Source organism: Terrapene carolina, unplaced genomic scaffold, assembly GCF_002925995.2.
Source record: "Terrapene carolina triunguis isolate 2854851 unplaced genomic scaffold, T_m_triunguis-2.0 Scaffold88, whole genome shotgun sequence".
NCBI lineage: Eukaryota > Metazoa > Chordata > Testudines > Emydidae > Terrapene > Terrapene triunguis.
This window is the reverse complement of record NW_020664439.1, coordinates 49376651-49396240: the sequence shown is the minus strand read 5'-3', so window position 1 is coordinate 49396240 and position 19590 is coordinate 49376651. Positions and strand designations below refer to the sequence as shown.

General features: G+C 49.6%; 1 protein-coding gene across 1 annotated transcript in view; it reads right to left on the bottom strand.

Moving 5' to 3' along the window:
- Nucleotides 1-683: 683 nt before the first annotated feature.
- The window catches only part of LOC112119734 (zonadhesin-like), a 67451-nt gene continuing 48544 nt past the window's right edge, over nucleotides 684-19590 (bottom strand). Inside the window, exons 12-27 of the mRNA XM_029911124.1 lie at nucleotides 18857-19098; nucleotides 17921-18085; nucleotides 16798-16925; nucleotides 15852-16120; nucleotides 14658-14866; nucleotides 13772-13916; nucleotides 11725-11975; nucleotides 10202-10331; nucleotides 8854-9022; nucleotides 7531-7710; nucleotides 5436-5566; nucleotides 4963-5162; nucleotides 3770-3908; nucleotides 3157-3297; nucleotides 1077-1188; nucleotides 684-856 (exon numbers count right to left, since the gene is read on the bottom strand). Coding sequence (XP_029766984.1) covers nucleotides 700-856; nucleotides 1077-1188; nucleotides 3157-3297; nucleotides 3770-3908; nucleotides 4963-5162; nucleotides 5436-5566; nucleotides 7531-7710; nucleotides 8854-9022; nucleotides 10202-10331; nucleotides 11725-11975; nucleotides 13772-13916; nucleotides 14658-14866; nucleotides 15852-16120; nucleotides 16798-16925; nucleotides 17921-18085; nucleotides 18857-19098 — 2768 coding nt within the window. The 3' untranslated portion in view covers nucleotides 684-699. The remainder of the gene's footprint in view (nucleotides 857-1076; nucleotides 1189-3156; nucleotides 3298-3769; nucleotides 3909-4962; nucleotides 5163-5435; nucleotides 5567-7530; nucleotides 7711-8853; nucleotides 9023-10201; nucleotides 10332-11724; nucleotides 11976-13771; nucleotides 13917-14657; nucleotides 14867-15851; nucleotides 16121-16797; nucleotides 16926-17920; nucleotides 18086-18856; nucleotides 19099-19590) is intronic.

The following is a 19590-nucleotide window of genomic DNA, read 5'->3' as shown; positions in this document are numbered from 1 at the left end:
ATCTTCAGTGCCACCCTTGCCCGCCCGCCTACAGCTGACCTTCGTGTTGCACACAGTTTTAGAGAGGCAAGGTGCCCCTGTAATGCCGGCGCCCCTAGGCACGTGCCTACTGTGCCTAATTGGAAATCCGGCCCTGCTGATGGGATGCGAATGAATCAGCACATAAGAGGTGTGCGTGTGTGCACGCACATGAGGGGGGCGGCGTAATGGTTTTTAGAGTAATAGTAAATAACATTACAGCAGGAACAAAGGAGAGACTTAAATATTGCTCATCCCCTATATAATCAACAGCAAACCTGAAGTTCAATGGAAGATCAGCAAATAGATCCTGATCAAAAACTCCTGGCGTAGTCAAGGAAACCCCCTGACGTCAGTGGAGAACTGTACAGAGCCAGCACTAGGCTGGGCTGACTTGGGGCGTTGGTGGTGTCTAGGCCATGTGGGAGGTAATTGTTGCTAGGCCTTAGGCGGGGTGAATTCCATCCAGTCCCGACTCAGCCAAGCAGTGCCACTGAAGTCAACGGGATCTCTAGTGTGAGTCAGGACTAAGGTGCTTCAACAAGGGTTTGCAGGAGACATTTAGGAAGAACAGAGCATATTAGAGCATTCAGGAAGTGGCAGTGATTTATTATAAATTATTATTGCTTAGGAAAGGGTTAGAAACACTTATTAGAATACAACAGCAAAAAAAAAATGCCACTAATTAAAACGTGACTGGTTTTCATCCCGATCAAACGCAGCATTGATCACGTAGCTGTAGTCTGGCACGTGAGAGTTCTGGTCCAGCGCATCCCTTGATTGGGTCAAAGACGAATTCCTCCTTCTGGGGAATTCCGGTGACTTTTTCCTGTTCATTCTGTAAAGAAAAGTTAACGAGAAGTAAAGAGCTGCACTCCTCGTCTCACTGGCGGTGCAATAGAGATCAGACATGGCTTAAAATGGTGCCTTGAATACTCTGGCCCACTCCTGGCTGTTCTGGGTTTGAGGCATGATGTAAGTAGTGTGACTGCTCTGAGAGCTGACACAGCCTGAAATGGGGGATATGCCCCTCGGCCCTGCTGAGCTGCAGCACGTACCTTAACTTGGATCTGCACACAACCAGGGAGACGATCGCAGCGAGGACGATGATTCCTGCTGAAACTCCCACAATGATGTAGACCAGAGAGTTGTCAGGTTTCCTTGGCTCGTCTGAGTGAGAAATAGGAGCCCGATTTAGTACACAGGAGATGAGTGCAAGGAAAAAGTGCTGGAAATTCCATCTCAGCTCCATGATCCAAACAGCAAATGTGTCTGTCTGACTGACGGACATTGTGCAGATGGGCTTCTGGAATGCAAGCCTGGGACAGATCCATGCCCACTGCCACCCAGCACTGGGCTGGACCATCTCTCCAGCAAGCTACCGGAGCTAACAGCTGTTCCTCATTTGGAGATCTAACTCCCTTCCCTCCAAACAGAGCACCCAGGTGTGCGCCATGGTAATCTGGCACACACCCCTTCTGCAGCCACCAGGGCAGAGCGCTGCATAACCCAATGCAGCCGCACAGGTACCTGGGTGTGATGTGAACTGCTCCCCGGCAGGGAGAGTCGGAGCCCCATCACTGTGATGCCACCCAGAAGCAGGTGTGCCAAGGCCTCTCCTAAACCCAGCAGGGTGTGGCGCTGCAAGCCCAGCTAATGGCGAGAAGCCGTTCTACTAAGCAGCCATTCGGATAGAAATTTCTTTGGATAGAAAGCTGGCTAGATCGTCGGGCTCAACGGGTAGTGATCAACGGCTCCATGTCTAGTTGGCAGCCGGTTTCAAGCGGAGTGCCCCAAGGGGTCGGTCCTGGGGCCGGTTTTGTTCAATATCTTCATTAATGATCTGGAGGATGGCGTGGACTGCACCCTCAGCAAGTTTGCAGATGACTCTAAACTGGGAGGAGTGGTAGATACGCTGGAGGGTAGGGATAGGATACAGAGGGACCTAGACAAATTAGAGGATTGGGCCAAAAGAAACCTGATGAGGTTCAACAAGGACAAGTGCAGAGTCCTGCTCTTAGGACGGAAGAATCCCATGCACTGCTAAAGACTAGGGACCGAATGGCTAGGCAGCAGTTCTGCAGAAAAGGACCTAGGGGTTACAGTGGACGAGAAGATGGATATGAGTCAACAGTGTGCCCTTGTTGCCAAGAAGGCTAACGGCATTTTGGGTTGTATAAGTAGGGGCATTGCCAGCAGATCGAGGGACGTGATCGTTCCCCTCTATTCGACATTGGTGAGGCCTCATCTGGAGTACTGTGTCCAGTTTTGGGCAACAAAAATGATTAGGGGGCTGGAGCACATGACTTACGAGGAGAGGCTGAGGGAACTGGGATTGTTTAGTCTGCAGAAGAGAAGAATGAGGGGGGATTTGATAGCTGCTTTCAACTACCTGAAGGGGGGTTCCAAAGAGGATGGATCTAGACTGTTCTCAGTGGTACCTGATGACAGAACAAGGAGTAATGGTCTCAAGTTGCAGTTGTGGAGGTTTAGGTTGGATATTAGGAAAAACTTTTTCACTAGGAGGGTGGTGAAGCACTGGAATGGGTTACCTAGGGAGGTGGTGGAATCTCCTTCCTTAGAGGTTTTTAAGGTCAGGCTTGACAAAGCCCTGGCTGGGATGATTTAGTTGGGAATTGGTCCTGCTTTGAACAGGGGTTTGGACTAGATGACCTCCTGAGGTCTCTTCCAACCCTGATATTCTATGATTCTATGAACGCCTCCACCAAGCACTGCAGAGCATGCGTCCTGCTCCACGCAATGGCAGACCTCCCATTGACCTCAAGGGGACCATGACGCGGGCCTGATCCTGCAGGCCCTTACACACTGGAGTACCCTAAAGGGCTTCAGTGGGACTACTCACATGAGCAAGGGTTTGCAGGATTGGGCCCTTAGCCCGGTGTGGTTAAATCTAGTGCCCTAAAACATGTGGCCTCACTCCACTGGCCTCACTCCACTGACTTCAGCAGAGCAACTCCTGATTTGCATAAGTGTAACTGAGAGCAGAATCAGGTTCCATATGTCCTGGTCACATGGCCTTTCTGTGACCTTTGGGCCACACTGTTCACACTCAGCACACAAGATTTTTGGTGCTGGAACACTTCACTTTTCCAATGACATTCTAAATAGCTTTTTTACCCTGTGTTTCAGCCTCACAGAGAGGCCCCTCGTATCCGTCAGGGCACACACAACTGAAGTTGGAAGAGCTGTTGCTGGATTCGCTTGTATCCTCAATACAAGTCCCACCATTCTCGCAAAGATTCTGCAGACACGGGCCAGCTAGAGAAGTGAGAGAGAAACAGGTCAGCATCTCAGAATTGCCTACCCCAGTGACGCGTTCTGCTGTAGGTTCCCGTAACCAGCCATACTGGACCAGCCCTGTATTTTTAGGGCACTTCCCTTTGGGGCCTGCCATCCCATATCAGCTCAATTCAGGATGCTATGCACCAGGCACAATGGTTTTTCTGTACAAGGCTGGTGCCACTGTCCCCACACAGCGAGACAAGGTCGGGGAGGGGATAGCTTTTATTGGACCAGCTTCTGTTGGTGAGAGAGACAAGCTTTGGGCCACACAGAGCTCTTCCTCAGGTCTTCTTCCCGCATATGACCTCACCCACCTTGTCTCTCTACTATCCTGGGACCAACACAGCTACAAGAACCCCACACAGCGACACATTTCACTGGTGGACGAACACTCAGCAAAGACTTCACAGCACCAGAGACCAAGCGACGCGGTTAGTAATTGACTCACGTATGTAGCATCCGCGAGTGAAGTTAGCGACGGCGCAGATCTCGCTGCGTGCACACGCTGCCCTGGTGCAGGCAACGCTGGAACTTGTTGTGCACTCACAAGTCTGAGAGCAGTCGTCAGTCACAAACGTTTCTCCAGCCTGGAAGAGAACAGCTACGGATTAAAGGCATCTAATCAAATCAGCCAGAACAATATGAAGGATGCATTCGGGACCCAATCCTGTTCCCACTAAGTCTATACCAAATGTCCTGTTCGCTTCAGTAGGAGCAGGAGTGGGCCCTGTGCAGTTGGGTAAGGTACGTACAGAAAGCAAACCAGCAGTCTAGGAACCCCAGTAGCCTGAGAGCCCTAGACCTACTCCTAAGGACCCAAGGAGAGCCCAAGGAAAAAGGTCACCCAAGGGTTTGAGATTGAGTGATGGATCCTCATCCCAGCTCAGCGCCCTGTGCAGCCAGGCAACGTCCAATTAGAGCTTGGGATCAGAGATAGCAGCCGCCGCAGCCGCTGCACTCCTATCCCGGGGGTTTATGGCCTGTAGCCCTGTGCCACGCCTCTGGCAAACACCCGGCGTGGTCCTGTGACCTGCACAGAGAGCTGTCTTGAATAGTGATCTGTTCCGGCTTAGTCCTTCTGCACATCAGAGCTACAGCATTTAAACAGAAAGCTACGAAGCAGCTTCCAGGAGGTCTGAGCCTGCCACAGAACTAGAGGGTGTGCTCCAGTTCGCAGGGTCAGGCCCTATTTGCAGGGTCTAGTTCTGCAAGATTTTGAGCACATCCCATGTCAGCGCCACCTCACAGGATCGGGCCCACAGCGAGGGTACTAATCCGGACTTTCGTAACTGGTTCTTTACATCTCTGGAACCCCAGGGTGTAATCTTACCCTTGGATTCCCATGTGTAATTATTCAGAGCAACGATGGGGCAGAACGAACATGGACTTCACAAGGCAAGCACACAGGATCCCAAAGGGTGCGCTCTCACTGCACTACTCTGCATGCTTCCCACAGACAGCACTTGCAGTTCCCTTCCTTTGCCTTCCCTCTCTCAAGGGCCCAGAATGTCAGGGCCTGAACTGCTGGTGCTGCTAGCCGAGAGCAGCATGCTGACGGGAATGGGAAGGAATGGAAATCACTAATGGGCTTGACGCAGGTGCTGATCACCCCTGGCGTTCCTCAGGCATTTCCTACCGTACCTTATAATATGTGTTGAGGAAGCTGCAGCCACACTCCTTGTAGGGCACGCAGTCATAGCCACTGAGAACGTATCCAGGGAGGCATTCGCAGCCTTCGACACAGGGCGACTCGCACTCGGAGGAGGCTGCCAGGTTGCTGCAGGAATCAGGGCATGCAGTCATGCAGCTGCTGTACTTGCTGTTTGGGGGACACTGCATCTCTGCAAGAAAAATCAGGAGAGTCAAATTATACCAGGGCGCTATTAGCACATGGGGACATACACTGAGTCTCGTGAAAATCCCCACTGTGCTTTCAGCTGGAGAAGGCGTCCTTCCTCCTCAGTCCTGAACCACTGCTATGTGTTATTTATATATTGCCTTTCCCACCCCAGAGGTGGCTGCATTTCAGGGGTAGGTGAAATGGTCCATATATGTTTTAGAAGAAACAGCAAACCCTGATTTCTGGGTCCTATAAGGGGCTCTTCTATTCTCACCACAAGGCGTCTGGGCTCTCCAGTTTCCCAACGCGATCCCGTTCTCCTGACAGGCCAGCGCGTACTGCTCCAGGTGCCGACACAGCACAGCGCTGTTCTCGGCTTCCACACACAGGTCAAAGACACAGCCCCTGTGTGCGACATGAGAAAGCATTCATGCCAAATACAGTCGTTACTGCTTTCCCCTCCATTCCACATGGGGCCCTGCAAACAATGCCCTGGGCACGGCTGAGAGAGGAAACAATGGTGGAGCCTTGGGAAGATGAGGTCATTTGTTCTACAGCGGCTGCTGCTAACATGCAACATATGCACATGCACCCATGCAAAAAACAGGGACATGAGTATTTCAGAGTAGGGTCATTCCTTCGGCCTCTGTTCCTGTTTGGTGACAGAGCTGTTTCAGATTGTTAATGGGAGATGAAGGATTGCCTAGTGCAGCTATGTCTGTGAGTACACACCCCTACACACACTCAGGGCAGGTCTAAACGCTGCACTGGCGCAGTGAATATGCGACTATCCCGTCGGGACAGGAGAGCGTCTCCCTTCAGCGTAGTTAATCCACCTCCGGGACAGGCGGTAGCGATGTCAACTTGAGACGCTCTCCCGTCAATATCGCGCTGTCTACATAGGGGTTAGGTGGGTATAGCGACGTTGCTTGGGGTGTGGATTTTTCACTCCCCAGCGATGTAGTTGTACTGATCTAAGTTTATAGTGTAGACCTGACCTCATACCACCCCCCAGACCTGTCCCATATGCACACTCACCATTAACATTCATCCAGAGGTCTAGTTTATTGATTATCTGATGGTCAGAAATTGTGACCCTGTCACCTGACCTCATAATCTTGAACATTGGCCTGAGTTTCGGAGTTGTCTAATGCCTGTAATTTCCTCTGACTTCAGTGTGTCTGTGGGGGAGGGCAGGTGCTAAGCACCTCTAAAAATCAGGCCCTGACTGAGAACACAGAGCAGCCCATCCAGGGAAGTTCAGAGGTGACAAGTGAGGAGTTTCATTATTCGTTGGCAAATGAATAGGGGGGCCTGACTCCTTTGAACTATGGCCCCTTCACACCACTCTGGCAGCATAAAGGGGCCCTACAGTGGGTGTTAACTGTGTTTGCACATCCGGTGTGTGCAGTGTGGTGGTAGATGTGGGTCCCATGACATTTACACGCTGACAGAAGGATCCCACTGCAGGAGACTTGGCAGGCCTGTGTCCGTACCTGTGATGGGATGAATCAATGGGGTCCCCAGAGGTTTCAAGTGAGTTACCTGCAAACTGCAGGATGCTAGCGGAGGCCCAAAACATAACCAAGGAAGTTCTCATTGTAGCCAACAGGGCAAATGACTATGCTCTTTGGGAGACGCCTGTGTGGTGCAGTCAAGAAGTGGCACTGACAGTTTCAGCCTTTTTGGCCGGAGCATAAAGGCTGCATTTTACAAGTCACTAAACATTACAGCTGGAATTTCCAAAGGGGCCTATGGGAGTTAGACACCCGAATCTCACGGAATTTTAATGGGAGTTGGATTCCTAAATTCCTTTGGCTCCTTTGAAAAGTCCATCTTGTATGCCGTGTAGCTGTAGCCGTATTGGGCCCAGGATAGTAGAGAGACAAGGTGGGTGAGGCAGTCTCTTGTACTGGCCCAATGTCTGTTAGTGAGAAAGACAAGCTCTTGAGCCACACAGAGCTGAAGAAGAAGTGTCTGGCTCGGAAGCTTGTCTCTCTCACCAAATACGTTGGTCCAATACAAAATATTCCCTGCCCCACCTTGTCTCTCCGAAATCCAGCTTGCAAGTGGAAGGGTTACCAGTGCAGACATGTCTGTGCAAGAAAAGGGGAAAGCTCCCTTTCAGAGTTAGCTACAGTGCAAATTCCTCAACCGACAGACCCACAAACACACCCTTTAAAAATGCTGAAGCAGAATCTTAGCTCTTGTTAATGCAAAACTTGGGCCTGATCCTCCAAGATCCAGAGTCCCCCTCAATTTCCAAGGAATACACTGGCAGCACTTCCCAGGATCGGGCCCTGGAATCTCTCTGAACACATACGGCGAGAATACCTGGAGAACAGCGTGTGTCTCTCGAAGGTACTCACATCTGGAAGAACTCGACGGAGACATTGGACTGACACTTTCCAAAGGGACCTTTGGGATCGGTAAGAATCCCACACTTAGAAGTGGAGTTCACAAGGCTCAGCTCACTGGGATTGCAGCCTCTGGCGAGCCCTGTGTTTAACTCGACGTTGTCAAGCTCCTCGTCTGAAGTGACTTCTCGCCTGCAATGAAGAACAGATTGGCTGAGCCTCCGTTTTCTCGGGATATCCAGCATTCACCTGAATACGCTCTTGGTAGCACAGGGAGCTGGTGCAGCGCCATGGGCAGGTCTAAGTTTAAGCAGGTAAAGCTAGGATCCTGGCACCTACGTTGAAGGAGATGGATGAACACAACATCAGAGGAGTATCAGAGCGCCCCCCAGGATCGCACAGATTCCTGGATTTTAAAGTCAGAAGGGACCGTTACGACCATGTAGTTAGACGTGCTGCTTACAACAGGCCAGAGATTTCACCCAGCGATTCCTGCCTCCAGCCCACTAGATGCCTCTCAAGTGGTGGCCACAATGACACAGCTGAACTAGGACAACTGTACCTCAAAAGTACCATCACTTTTCAATGCCAAGGGTGCTCATGGACCATTGCCAGGTGCTCGAAGGCCAACCTGACTCTGTGTATCTGACTCCTGGGACACATTTGGGTCACCCCTGGCCTATATATTGTTTGCTTATGTTCTACCAGACAGCCTGCTGCAACCAGCAATGCTCTAACTCATTCCATCTGCTCTTTGACTATCAGGGGAAAAAATCCTCTGGGTCAGGGACTTAACGGTGGGTCAGCACCATTCACGTGGCTGGGAAGGGAGCCTAGCTAGGGACGCGAGGAAGTGCAATGAATCGACACAATCTCCACAGCAGCCTTCTTTGGCAGGGATCACGGCAGTCCCTGGCAGAATCCCAGAGGGAGGGCAGATGCTGGCAATGGTGCCTGCCCTCCCTTGGGTCATCCCGCCCAACAGGCAGGGAGGAGTAACTGACACCTTCCTGCAGAAAGGCCCGAGAGTCCAGTTGGACACAGGGTCTGAGTAACCTCTCTATCCCTCTGGGTTTAGGGGTTGACTCCTTGGAAGCCAATGGCATGAAACTGGACCAATGCAGTCATGCCTCAGGCCCATGCTCTCCACACCCAAGGGCGCTGTCACTTCCTCACCTTAGCAGTGCACAGGACAAATACGTAAGTGGACCCAGAGAGGGAGAAGAAAGATCAGAGATGCACTACGCAGTGCATTACCTCCTGGAACATTAGCTAGGGTTTAATGAACTACCTTTCAGGAGCCAAGTCTGGTCTGTATTTATGTAGGGCCAGTACCTGCGCCGGGAGACTGTTCTTCTGACGGGGACTTTCCAGCTCTCCCCAAACACATCCACGTCCCTCACTCGAGTGCCATCCGGCTTGGTAAAGTCGTTTTTATACTTCCCATCAAAGTTGCCGCACAAGCCTTCGACTTTGTTCTTGTAGGTGTTGGCCAGGGTTATATCTAATGGGGGCCAGAAGGAAAAGCGGATAGAAAGAAACCTGTAGCCACAAGTGCACAGGGGATATGGAATGGAATAGCAGGCAGCCATTCCATAGGCTGATAATGTGGCAGGTGTCCTGTCATGGGAGACAGACCTGCATTCACAACTCCTGCGGGGCTTGGCCCACTTATACGAGCTACATAAAGGAAATCACTGCTCATTGATAGTAATTATGTTTATTTATAGGACACCTTTGCCCAAGGGCTGCTACACAGCCCACATACTTGTGCGCACATCTCATTTTCTCCCGCACACACCCTACAGACTGACGTATACCCTCGACTCACCTCTCCGATACAGTCTACACTGCAATAAAAGACCTGCAGCACAGCCGCGGCTTGCCCAGGTCAGCTGACTCAGGCTCTGAAGCTCGGTGCCATGGGTTTTTATTGCAGTGTAGATGTAACCTAAGGGATCTCCCGCCCTGCAAGGTGAATTCTATTGAATATCATTGAGTTCCTGGAAAACACACCTTCCTTTCCTGCAGGACAGCTGGGATTTTAAGGCTTTGGGACTATGATTATGTGACACACACTCCCCGAACGCCTCACTCAAATAATATGGCCTGATTCTGCTCTCCCTTACGCCTGCTGCAAATCAGTAGTAAAGACGTTCAAGTCAATGGAGTTATATTCCTGTAAAATGGGTGTAAGGGAGAAGGGCCTCGAGAACAATTAAGGGGAACCTGCTGAGAAGGGGAGGGGTAGTGAGGGACCCACACTGCAGTCCTGTGGCTTGGGGCAGAGCACCAAAACTTCACTGGCGTTTTGGAAAATCAGCAAGGGGGCAGGTCCAACCTTTGTCCCATTGCTCTAATGAGCAAACTAGGGTGAGTTTGCTTTTGCTAAACTTTCTCAGTCAGGTTTCGGTTTTGAATAAACAAAACTAGGAACAATCTGGATCCAGGTCCCATTCTACCCAAACCAATGATGTTCTGGGGGATCCAGACAGAAGGTGCCAGTTTTGCTGTCTCCCTAGTTCCTGGGAAATAATTTGTCACCGGTTATCTGGGATTTCATATTACAGAGAAGAATCATGCAGTTAGACCATGCAAGTTCACAATTCCCCTTGGGATTGAAATCTCCTATAGGACATAGCATTCAACGCATTCTACAGTGAGTTCTCTTGGTCCTTCTTACCTAAGTTTTCAGCACCATCATAGCTGAGCGATAAGCCAAAATCTGTCTCCATGTAAATTCTCGTTGGTCTCTGGTATATGCGAAGACCTTCATGAGGCTGGGCAGGGGGGATGGTTTTCACTCCATCCAGCTAACAGAGACAGAATTATTTATAACTCAGTGGACAGATCGAATTCAGACCCGCTCCCAGCGGAGGTGTGTAACACCCAGCTAACCTTTCCTGGTTTCAGGTTTTGTAATGAAATTTTCAGACAGCGAGAACCATAAACAACCGATGTTCGTCTCCTCACTGTAGCTAAATGCTCTATGGAAAGAAGCTGGATTGAGCTGAATTTCAGTATTTTCACACCACTCTGGGAGCCCTCTAGTTTTTGGCTAGAAAAGACGTTGACTTATATTTACATGAGCAATATGTGTACTCGTACAGGATGATGATAACGTGAGGAAGGCAATATAAGGATTACAGCCTCATTTATGTGTTTTCTCTCCCTCACTAGTGACACCAGATCTCGCGGTGTTATTGTGAATCTCACGATATTTGGTGTTGCTCTCGAAGCCCAAGCTCCAGGGGGCAGGTAAGCACACAGGAACCTCAGCTTTTAGTAACAAATACAGACGTACATGTGCATCCCCTGGAGAAAAGCTTGAAAACGTGACCCCTAAATCTTAAAAACCAGCAGGCAAAGCAAAATAACCCCAAATTTAGTATTTTTTCAAACTACCCTGATTTTTAAGCCAATCATGTGATTTCTGGGGCCTGATCCCTGATTTCTGCACACTCGAGGTTAGCCGTCCTGCCGCTATTCTCCTCTCTCCTGCGCCATTAGTGATTCCATGCTGGGAAGGCACATCACGCTGTGCCAGGCAGAAATGCGATCCATGGTTGGGAATAGCTGACTTGTTGGGTTCAGAGGGCAGTGTTGTTTATTGACCTGCCTGAGCGAGACTGGGAGCCAGGAACTCAGGGATTTTAAACCCAGCTCTGACACTGATCTCGTCAGCAGGTCCCTTGGCTTCTCAGTGCCTCAGTTTCCCCATCTGTAAAGTGGGGACCGTTATCCATACTTACCTACCTCACAAGGCAGCTGTGAGAGATACTTGCTTAATCTTTGCAAAGTATGATGCGAAGCTGAGACGCTGAGAAGCGTTGGGTGCTAGTTAGTTTGCAGAAAAGGCTCGAATGCAGTGGTGCGTATTCTGTGAAATGCCTATTTAAATACAGCCCCGCATCCACACTCAGACATTGTTCCTGAGGCCAACCTCAGACTTCACTCTGAGCAAACACGAGACAGAGATTCCAGTGGTTGTGCTTAAAGTCCATTTTGGGACCAGACAGCAGCATGTATGTTCTTCATAGGCCCATTCAGAGACCACAGACATTCTGCTGCAGTCTAGAAACCCTGAGTGGCATGGTCAGCACACCTTATAAATGGTCACGAATCCCTGTTGATCACTCCACATTTTTTGATGTTACAGGAAAAACAAATGAGCGCTAGGAGTGTGCAGCTTAATGCACTTCTTACCACAAGCTGCTTCTTCTGCCTGAACCACACCGTGTGATTGTAAACGCTGACACGGATCTCCTGGAGGAAAGAAATGTGGGACACTCGAGGGTAAAGCTTGTTCTTTCCCTCAATGCTGAAGGATGGCAGGCGGTCGGGGATGCTGGAGACAGTCTGAGACAGCATGTATGTATTTTTGCCTTGGAAGTGATGCATCAACCCATCAAACGTCAGGTAGTGTGGATCTCCAATGACGAGGCACTTCCCAAAGCCTAATAGAGAACAGTCACATTAGCCTCCAAGGTGTATGCAGAGGCCAGTCGAACAGGGCTGAGTCTGTGCTGAGACGCAGTTTAATACAGGGCTGGTGAGTTCTGACATGCTTTCCTGTGAAAGCTACGATAGGTGCTCAGATACCACAGGACGGACACACAGACCGGCAGGCAGATGGTGAAACTCATCCCTGTGCCGAGAGCCAATGGAAGTGCTCTGGGCTGAAGCAAGGTTTGAGTGGTTCACAGCCCTTGGGAGATGTGCATGGCACATACAGGTCCTCTGCAGAGGGGTGAGTCTCACCGGGACAATGCAGGGGGCTTAAAGTGGCCTCTAAGAAGTGCCAGTTCGGTCATTGCCCAACAGTGGAATTTCAATAAGTTGTAACACAATGTTGGGGCCTTTACAGCTTGTGTCTATGTTTGAAATGACACTTCGTCCAGCTCTGACCCACCTCTCACCTACCTCTGAGGTCTTTGTATTTATTACTGTGTTTGCGAGACCTTGCAACCAGCTTTTAATGCATTGGATAAAAGTAATAAAGGGGTAGGATGCAGCTGAGTGCGCAAAGGAGAAGGACGGGTGCAAGAAGGCTTCTCCCCTCCTCAATCCGCCCATGCAGGGGCCAGCCACAATCCAAATCCCAATTCTCTCTTAAGTGCAGGCGCTGCTTCATTCTGGTGCCACAGGAGTGCTAGCACTGCTCAAATGGGGAAGGGAGGAGGCTGGAGTTTTATCATCCCTCCGCACTGGCCAGCTACACTGCAGAAAATCTGCCACCCTGCTCTGCAAATCACAGCTGGGGAATCGTTTACTTGGCAATGAAATACAAGAGCATCTCTAGCAGACCTGGTCAGACACCTGAAAAGCTGATTAATCAAATCAATTATTTGATGAGAAACAGCTCAGTCCCTCAACAGCCACATTCAACAGGTAACATTTGTCCAGCTCTGATCCCTGGTGACAATTTTTTTCTCTTCTTTCATTGTTGTTCTCAAGCTAGCCATGCACTGGAGGACAATGGAGTAATTGCCAATGGATTCATAGGCACTAGTCTTTCCTTCTTTTTAAACTTCATTCTCCGCTGTCATCTGAATTTGACCTTTGGCAGAGATAATATAGGAATTCGTTGCCTTTTGCTTCTTTGTTAGCAACCAAATATCAGGTTCGTTTCTATTTAAAAAATACATCTCAATCTGTTGTTCCATTTTCCTCCACAAATGCGGTGTCTGTTAGGAGAACACATCACTCAGGGAGCAGAGACCTTGCCATGTTCTCCTATCAGCACTATACTATCATTCAAACAGGACTGAAATGGAATTGTACTTATTGCAAATGCAAATGTGGACCTGATTCTTTACCCCTGGCACCATCACATCAAGAGGGGCAAAGTCAGTGGAACTTCCCACCATGCTCGTCTGTGAGTGTTTTAGGCCCACTTTGCCCCAGCTTTCTGCAGGTGAAAATGACAACACAAGGAGCAAGGCCATGCGGGATCAGGGCCCTTGTGTTCTGTTATGTTTGGAAAATGATAAGTGAATTTTCTGTTACAAACGCACTGGGGGCCAATTCTTGTTTACACTAAGACCCCTTTGCACCGCAGTGGCAGTGTCGAGGGGCCTTAGAGTGGCCATACGTTACTGTTACCTCTGCTTCTAAGGCTCCCTTGCATTGGTAAATGGCCCTCCCTTGTGAAACCAGCAATGGCTGCCTCCTGCTTGGATACACTGGAGGGTGGAATGGACTCTTGGTGCCCACCCCCACCCCCACACCTACCAGGCCTAGACGCACATACCTGTCGGTTTACATTTGTATATCCCCTTGTTGTTGAGGAAACAGATCTCCCAAGCATCGCAGCCATAGGGCTGGCACTTGATGGTATTGTCCTTCTGACACTTGCATTTGTGGGTGCAGTGGGGTCTTATCCAGCTCTCCCCAGCCTGTGGGAATGCACACTGTGTTAATGATACATGACATTGCTCTTCTTCAGGTGTGCAATACAAGGGCAGCAGCGCAGGAAGTGAACTGTAATCTACTGTTCAGGCCATTCCTTGGCTGCCGAGCCCATGTGGGGATACCAGACTCCACTGGCTGCGTTAGGGCCACAGAGAAAGCTTGAGAGCTTAGCTTGTGCCCTGACAAACAAATACAACATTACCTTTGGATTCACTGCAACAGCCTCTTGTCTTTTCTCTATCCTGCTACAACACTACAGTGACAACTAAGCTGAAGACTTGCTGGTCTTATTGCCTTTTGTGTGCTAATTTAGACATAAAACAGGACAGGGACAAACATCCAGAGTGACCTTTGGCAAATCACCAGCAGCCACATTTTCAAAAGGGGCCACTGATTCTTGGGCCTCAGTTTTGGAGGCCCCACCTAAGATACTGCCTTAGTGTGGGGGATGGACTCGATGACCACTGGAGGTCCCACCCAGCCCTACGTTGCGACGATTCTATGATCCCTTGGTTCTGATTTGCCAAAGCTCTGAGCACCTGCAGCTTCCACTGGCTTCATCTGGAGCGATGGGTGCTCAGAAGCTCTGCAAATCAAATCCAAGGTGTCTCCGTTTAGTCACTGAAGATTTATTTCTATTTGACCCACCAGGGCAGCAGGCAGAAGCTCCAGCAGCTGTTTACAGCTGTTAAAGCCGATAATCACCTGGTACAGAAACTACTTACGCTGTAGTAGTTATCTTCATCATCTCTGCAGCCACACTCGCTCAGTGGTACACACTGGTCATCGCTAAGCACGTAACCCTCATTGCAAACACAACCTTCTGTGCATTCGGTTGGCTTTTCACAGAGGGAGGACGCATAAATATTATTACATGTGGCTGGGCAGGGAGATGCACAGTCGGTGTAATAGCTGTTGGATGGACAAGGCAATGCTGTGTGAAGAGAATAAAAACAGCGTTATTACAATGTGCAAGAGAACTTTTCGATGTTCCAAAGCAGACACGCCTGGTGCTGACTGGAAGGACTTGGATGGCAACAGAGCAGTAAAGGTTACTTCTTCAGGATGTGATGGTGATGGCATAGTTATGGATTCATGTATTGTTAAAAACAGGTAAGCCTCTCAGAGGCTGTCAATTCAATTCTAGCATGAGCACGTCTGAGTTTGTGGGCATTGTGTCTGAGATGTGCTTTTCATCAGTCTAGTTCGGTATCACATCTAGTCTTGGTCACCATTCAAAAAATAAACATACAAGAAAAGTGTGAGGGCCAGATCCACCAGTGTGCTCCAGCGGCTTTGCATTACTCCGGTGACACAAAACAGCCAGAATCATGGTTTAACTGACTGGCGACCTTTGTATTTCTGTCTCTTGCATTGCTGGAGTGGTACAAGCTAGCCAGAGTGTGTCAGCGAATCTGGCTTTTAATATGCCACAGACCGTCCTTAGTCCTTCCTCCAGCAACACTCCCATGGATGCCAAGAGGAGTTTCGGATGAGTCCGAGCCGTGTAAGGACGGCACTGCTAGGCCCAAAGGACTCATGCAGTTGTAAGATTCCAAGTGCTCTCTAGTCTTCTTAACTCCCTTCTTCATTATAGCCTCATTACCATGTCTAACGATGTCCCTTTGGCTGCTCAAACCAACCCACCCCAGAGCTGCTTTTCATAAGTGGGCCTAGTTGTGAATGGTGCTGATCACTTTTAACTCCCATTGACTTCAGTGGGAGATGCAAATGTTCAGGATTTGGCCCAACTATGAACACAGGTCAGTGTTGTAACAGAGTCCTAACTGCAGCTAATGACACTGCATCTTCCTGGCATCTTTGATTTGTTAATTAACCACCCAGCTAACACCGCTAGTTAATTCTCACATCAGAGTCAGCCAGCCAAACGCCAGGCTGTTTACTCTGAGTCTACTTACGGCAGAATGTGTTGGTCCTCCATTTAATGATGACTCCTTGCTTCTTGCAGGTGTCCACGTAGGCCTGCGTGATGGCACAGAGAGTGGACAGCATGCCATCATATTTACACATGTCGTAGATGCAGGTCTGGATGAAGAGGTCAGGCTCAACCAGATGGTGACATGGTTTGAAGGTGTCAGACTTTAAAACATTGCACTGGGTTTCAATGCCTGGCTTCTCCTCTGCGGTGCAAGGTGGGCCCAGCTCTTCTCGTGTGTCGGGCAAGCAGCTGCAAGAAAGCACAAACACGGCGTGTTTCAGTTGGGAGAGGAATGCGCAGGCTGACGCCCAGGCTGGAATGTTGGCTGCTGGTGAAAGGAGCCAAATGAATAGTCCTGGAGGCTGCAGGGTTCTCTCTAGTCACCACATGCCAGCAGCACTGCCGGCTTTCACCACCCCACCAGCCTGTCTCAGCCCTGACACAGAGGGACAACCTCCCTGAGTCGTTCAGATGCAATGCTCATGCAATCCTTGGCATTTCTGCTGGGACTGCCAGTTCGTGCTAACTGGGATGCCCATTAGGGAATAACTGATACCACTAATTCACTTCACTTACGCTATCAGACACATCAGTGACTTCCGATTGTTATTGAATTGGACTGGATTTGACCTGACAAAATGCTGGTGAGTGGTTCTGTAGCTCATTGGTAAATTTCATCACAGAGGGGAAAAAAGCTTTCACTCTATGCCTCTGTGACCTTCTTTCCTTCTGGGGCAGTGGCGTTTGCTGGAGCCCCAGCAGAACGCCAGCTTCTCAGAGAAGGTGCAGGAGATACACCAGGCAGCATGGCCAGTGCATTTTCCTCTACTTGGCATGTTTTAGAGCAGGGACGTGTTAAAATGTCTGCAAGGGAGCATGTGATCTGAATCAGCACAAGTGGGGGGATGAAAAAGAGCCACGTTTACCCCGCGTCACTGTCGGCTTGCACTTTCCAGCTGTTTCCAAACTGCGTGACGTTGTTAGCCTGCACGCCATTGGGCATGAGCAGCTCATCCCCACGCTGGCCGTTATAGTTACCGCACATGCCACATACCTACAGCAGAAGAGAATAATGTCATCACCCAGAGGGTCTCATCCCATCCCCGCTGCTGACCAAGGAAAGAAATGGACAAATATTGCGAGAAATCGGTCAGTAACTTGCACGGCGCTTCCCAGTTCACACCGTCACTGTAAAACCTTAATGCCCCAATGGGAAAATGAAATGATATTGCAACATATCTGTGGCTCCCTAGGACTTCCTGGCATTTGCCTTGGGAGGGGGCACGCACTCCCTCTAGTAGAGAGGAGGCTAACGAGCTCTTCTGGGCTGAGCCAGCACTAAGCAGTCACGGCTGGAAGGCTTGTGCGGCCTGGAGGGAGAAAGCTTACGAAGGGAAAGCCTGCCATAGACGGGCAGTGACCAGAGACTGCTGGCTACAGGGACAGATCAGCAAAGAGGACGACGCTCGCAGAGCTCGCTGCCCCTGAGACTGCATGGACCAGGTGTGAAGCCGGGGTGACCCAAAAGGAGGAGCTGGAGGCAAGCCCTAGCCCTGATTAAAGACACTAAGCCTGCAGAGAAGCCAGACTGCCTCAGAGACTGACCCTTTTTTCACTCTGATTCTCCCTCCGTTGCGGAAGGAGAGGGACAGCGGCCTTTGTGTTTGTTTGTTTGTTTGTTTGTTTGTTTGGAGAATCCCTTGTGTGCCACAAAGAGGGGAAGGACTCTGTAAGCCACTCAAAACGTGGGGGACTTGGGGTGGGAGGCCACCCATTACATACCTATATAACCCAAGGGGGAATCTCTGTAACTAACTGCCAGCTATGCACCCAGGTCTGTCATTTCCTGTAACTATCCCTTTGAAACACCCGTAGATGGTCGTAAAAAGGAAAAGAGAAGAAAACAGCTTGTGTGTGCAGGCAACATTACTGCAAGCAGTAATAATAAAGCAAGAGAAGAAAATAAATTCCAATCAAACCGTAAAGCGGAAGAGGAAAGTCCACGCTTTGAAGTGATGCCTTTTATTGTCTTAACATACTGAATCTCACCTTGGAGAAGTAAGATTCTGGGAGGCTGATTTCCAAGTGCTGATTTCCATCATATTTCACTAGGAGTCCAAAGTCAGTTTCCACCACCATGTAAATGCCCACATTTCCTATGGACACGCCTCGTAATCGGTTCTTTACCGGAGTTCGGACTCTCTCCTTATTGAGCTGGTGACAACAGACCATTTGTCAGCATAGAACATAGTCGCCTAGTAACGTTTTTTCTGCTCATAGTTTATTTTCTCCAGGGGATCTGGAGGATTCCCCAACAGAATTTTAGCCCCTTTACACTTCCAACCTTTGTGGTCTCATGGGTCGCAGTGACCACCCTTCTGGCCAAGGACTGGACAGAATTCCTGGGTCATGCCTTAGCCAGGCAGTTGGAAGGGTCACTGTGGGGGCACAGGTCCCTCCCCACCTGCAGGGCTGAGTATACCTCTCCATATAATCCCCAGTTCCTGGTTAGCTAATCCCAAGTAATGTAATCCAGTCTCACCTGGTGCGGCTCTCTATAACCGCAAGTGTCTAAGCCATATAGAGATGGTTGAGTCAGCTACAGCTTTTGACTGTGAACACTGGTTCTTTAGCTAGTTCAGGCAGTGGAAACTTTTATTAGATCCAGAGATTCTAGGATCAAGTCCTGTAGACAGTGACTCATGCAGGGACATTGGTACAGCAGCAGACTCAAAATAGGTGCCTCTTGCAGCTGGTGCTGCGAGAAATTACTTCCTGTCTCAACGTCACCCTACTGGGATACCTGTGGTGGGTGAGGCAGTACCTTTCATTGGACAATGCATGGCACAGACCGGGATACGCCTGGCTATCAAGGAAAGGCATGCCTGTCCCTTAGTAAAATGTGAAGATCCCTTTTCCTAAGGCGGTTTTTATATGCCGCTTTTAACATATCTGTTCTCAAAATACAACAGTCCCACTACGTACCAGGATCGCCTTGTTCTTCTGAAGGGTGATTCGGTTGCCATAGATGTCAATGTAAATCTCTTTGAGATACGTGGCCCCTCTTTGTCCTCGATCTTCGTTTTTGCCACTGATGGTCACAGGAACGACACTGCTGCTGTTGCAGACTTGGAGCAGGGTGTAGGTGCAGGTGCCCAAGAAGGTGTGCATCACTTTGTCAAAGGTGAAGTAGTGGGGATCTCCTGCCACCTGACAGGATGCTCTCCCTGAAGGTCAAAGAAATGTCCAGTGACTTTGGAGGATTTTATAGTGACCTCGGCTAATTAACGACTTCTGTGTTAGTGTCAGGTGTCATCACTATGAAAGGGCCTGAAGTGGGCTCCAAGGGCCTGATCTTGCCTCTCCTTACTAAGGCAAATTCCCACTGAAGACATTCCAGATTAAGGCCAACAACATTCCGGGGCAAATTTTTTGAATGAGACGCCTCAGCTGATCTGCACAAAAACGTACAAACTGGGAGCTGTGCCAGGAAAAGGAGCAACTGTTCCTGCTGCTGTGGGCTCTCTGCACAGTGCAGATGACCTGTGTGTACCCCTGACTGCAAGTACTTTACAAGAGCAATTCAGACTCTTGCTATTTTTTAATCTCTCCTTCCCTATTGGTATTTTCCTAAATCAACCCCTTGGAGTTCAGTTTTTTCATTTGTGGCATTGGGTGATTTGGGGCTTGATTCTGCATTCCCTACTCAGGCCAAACTC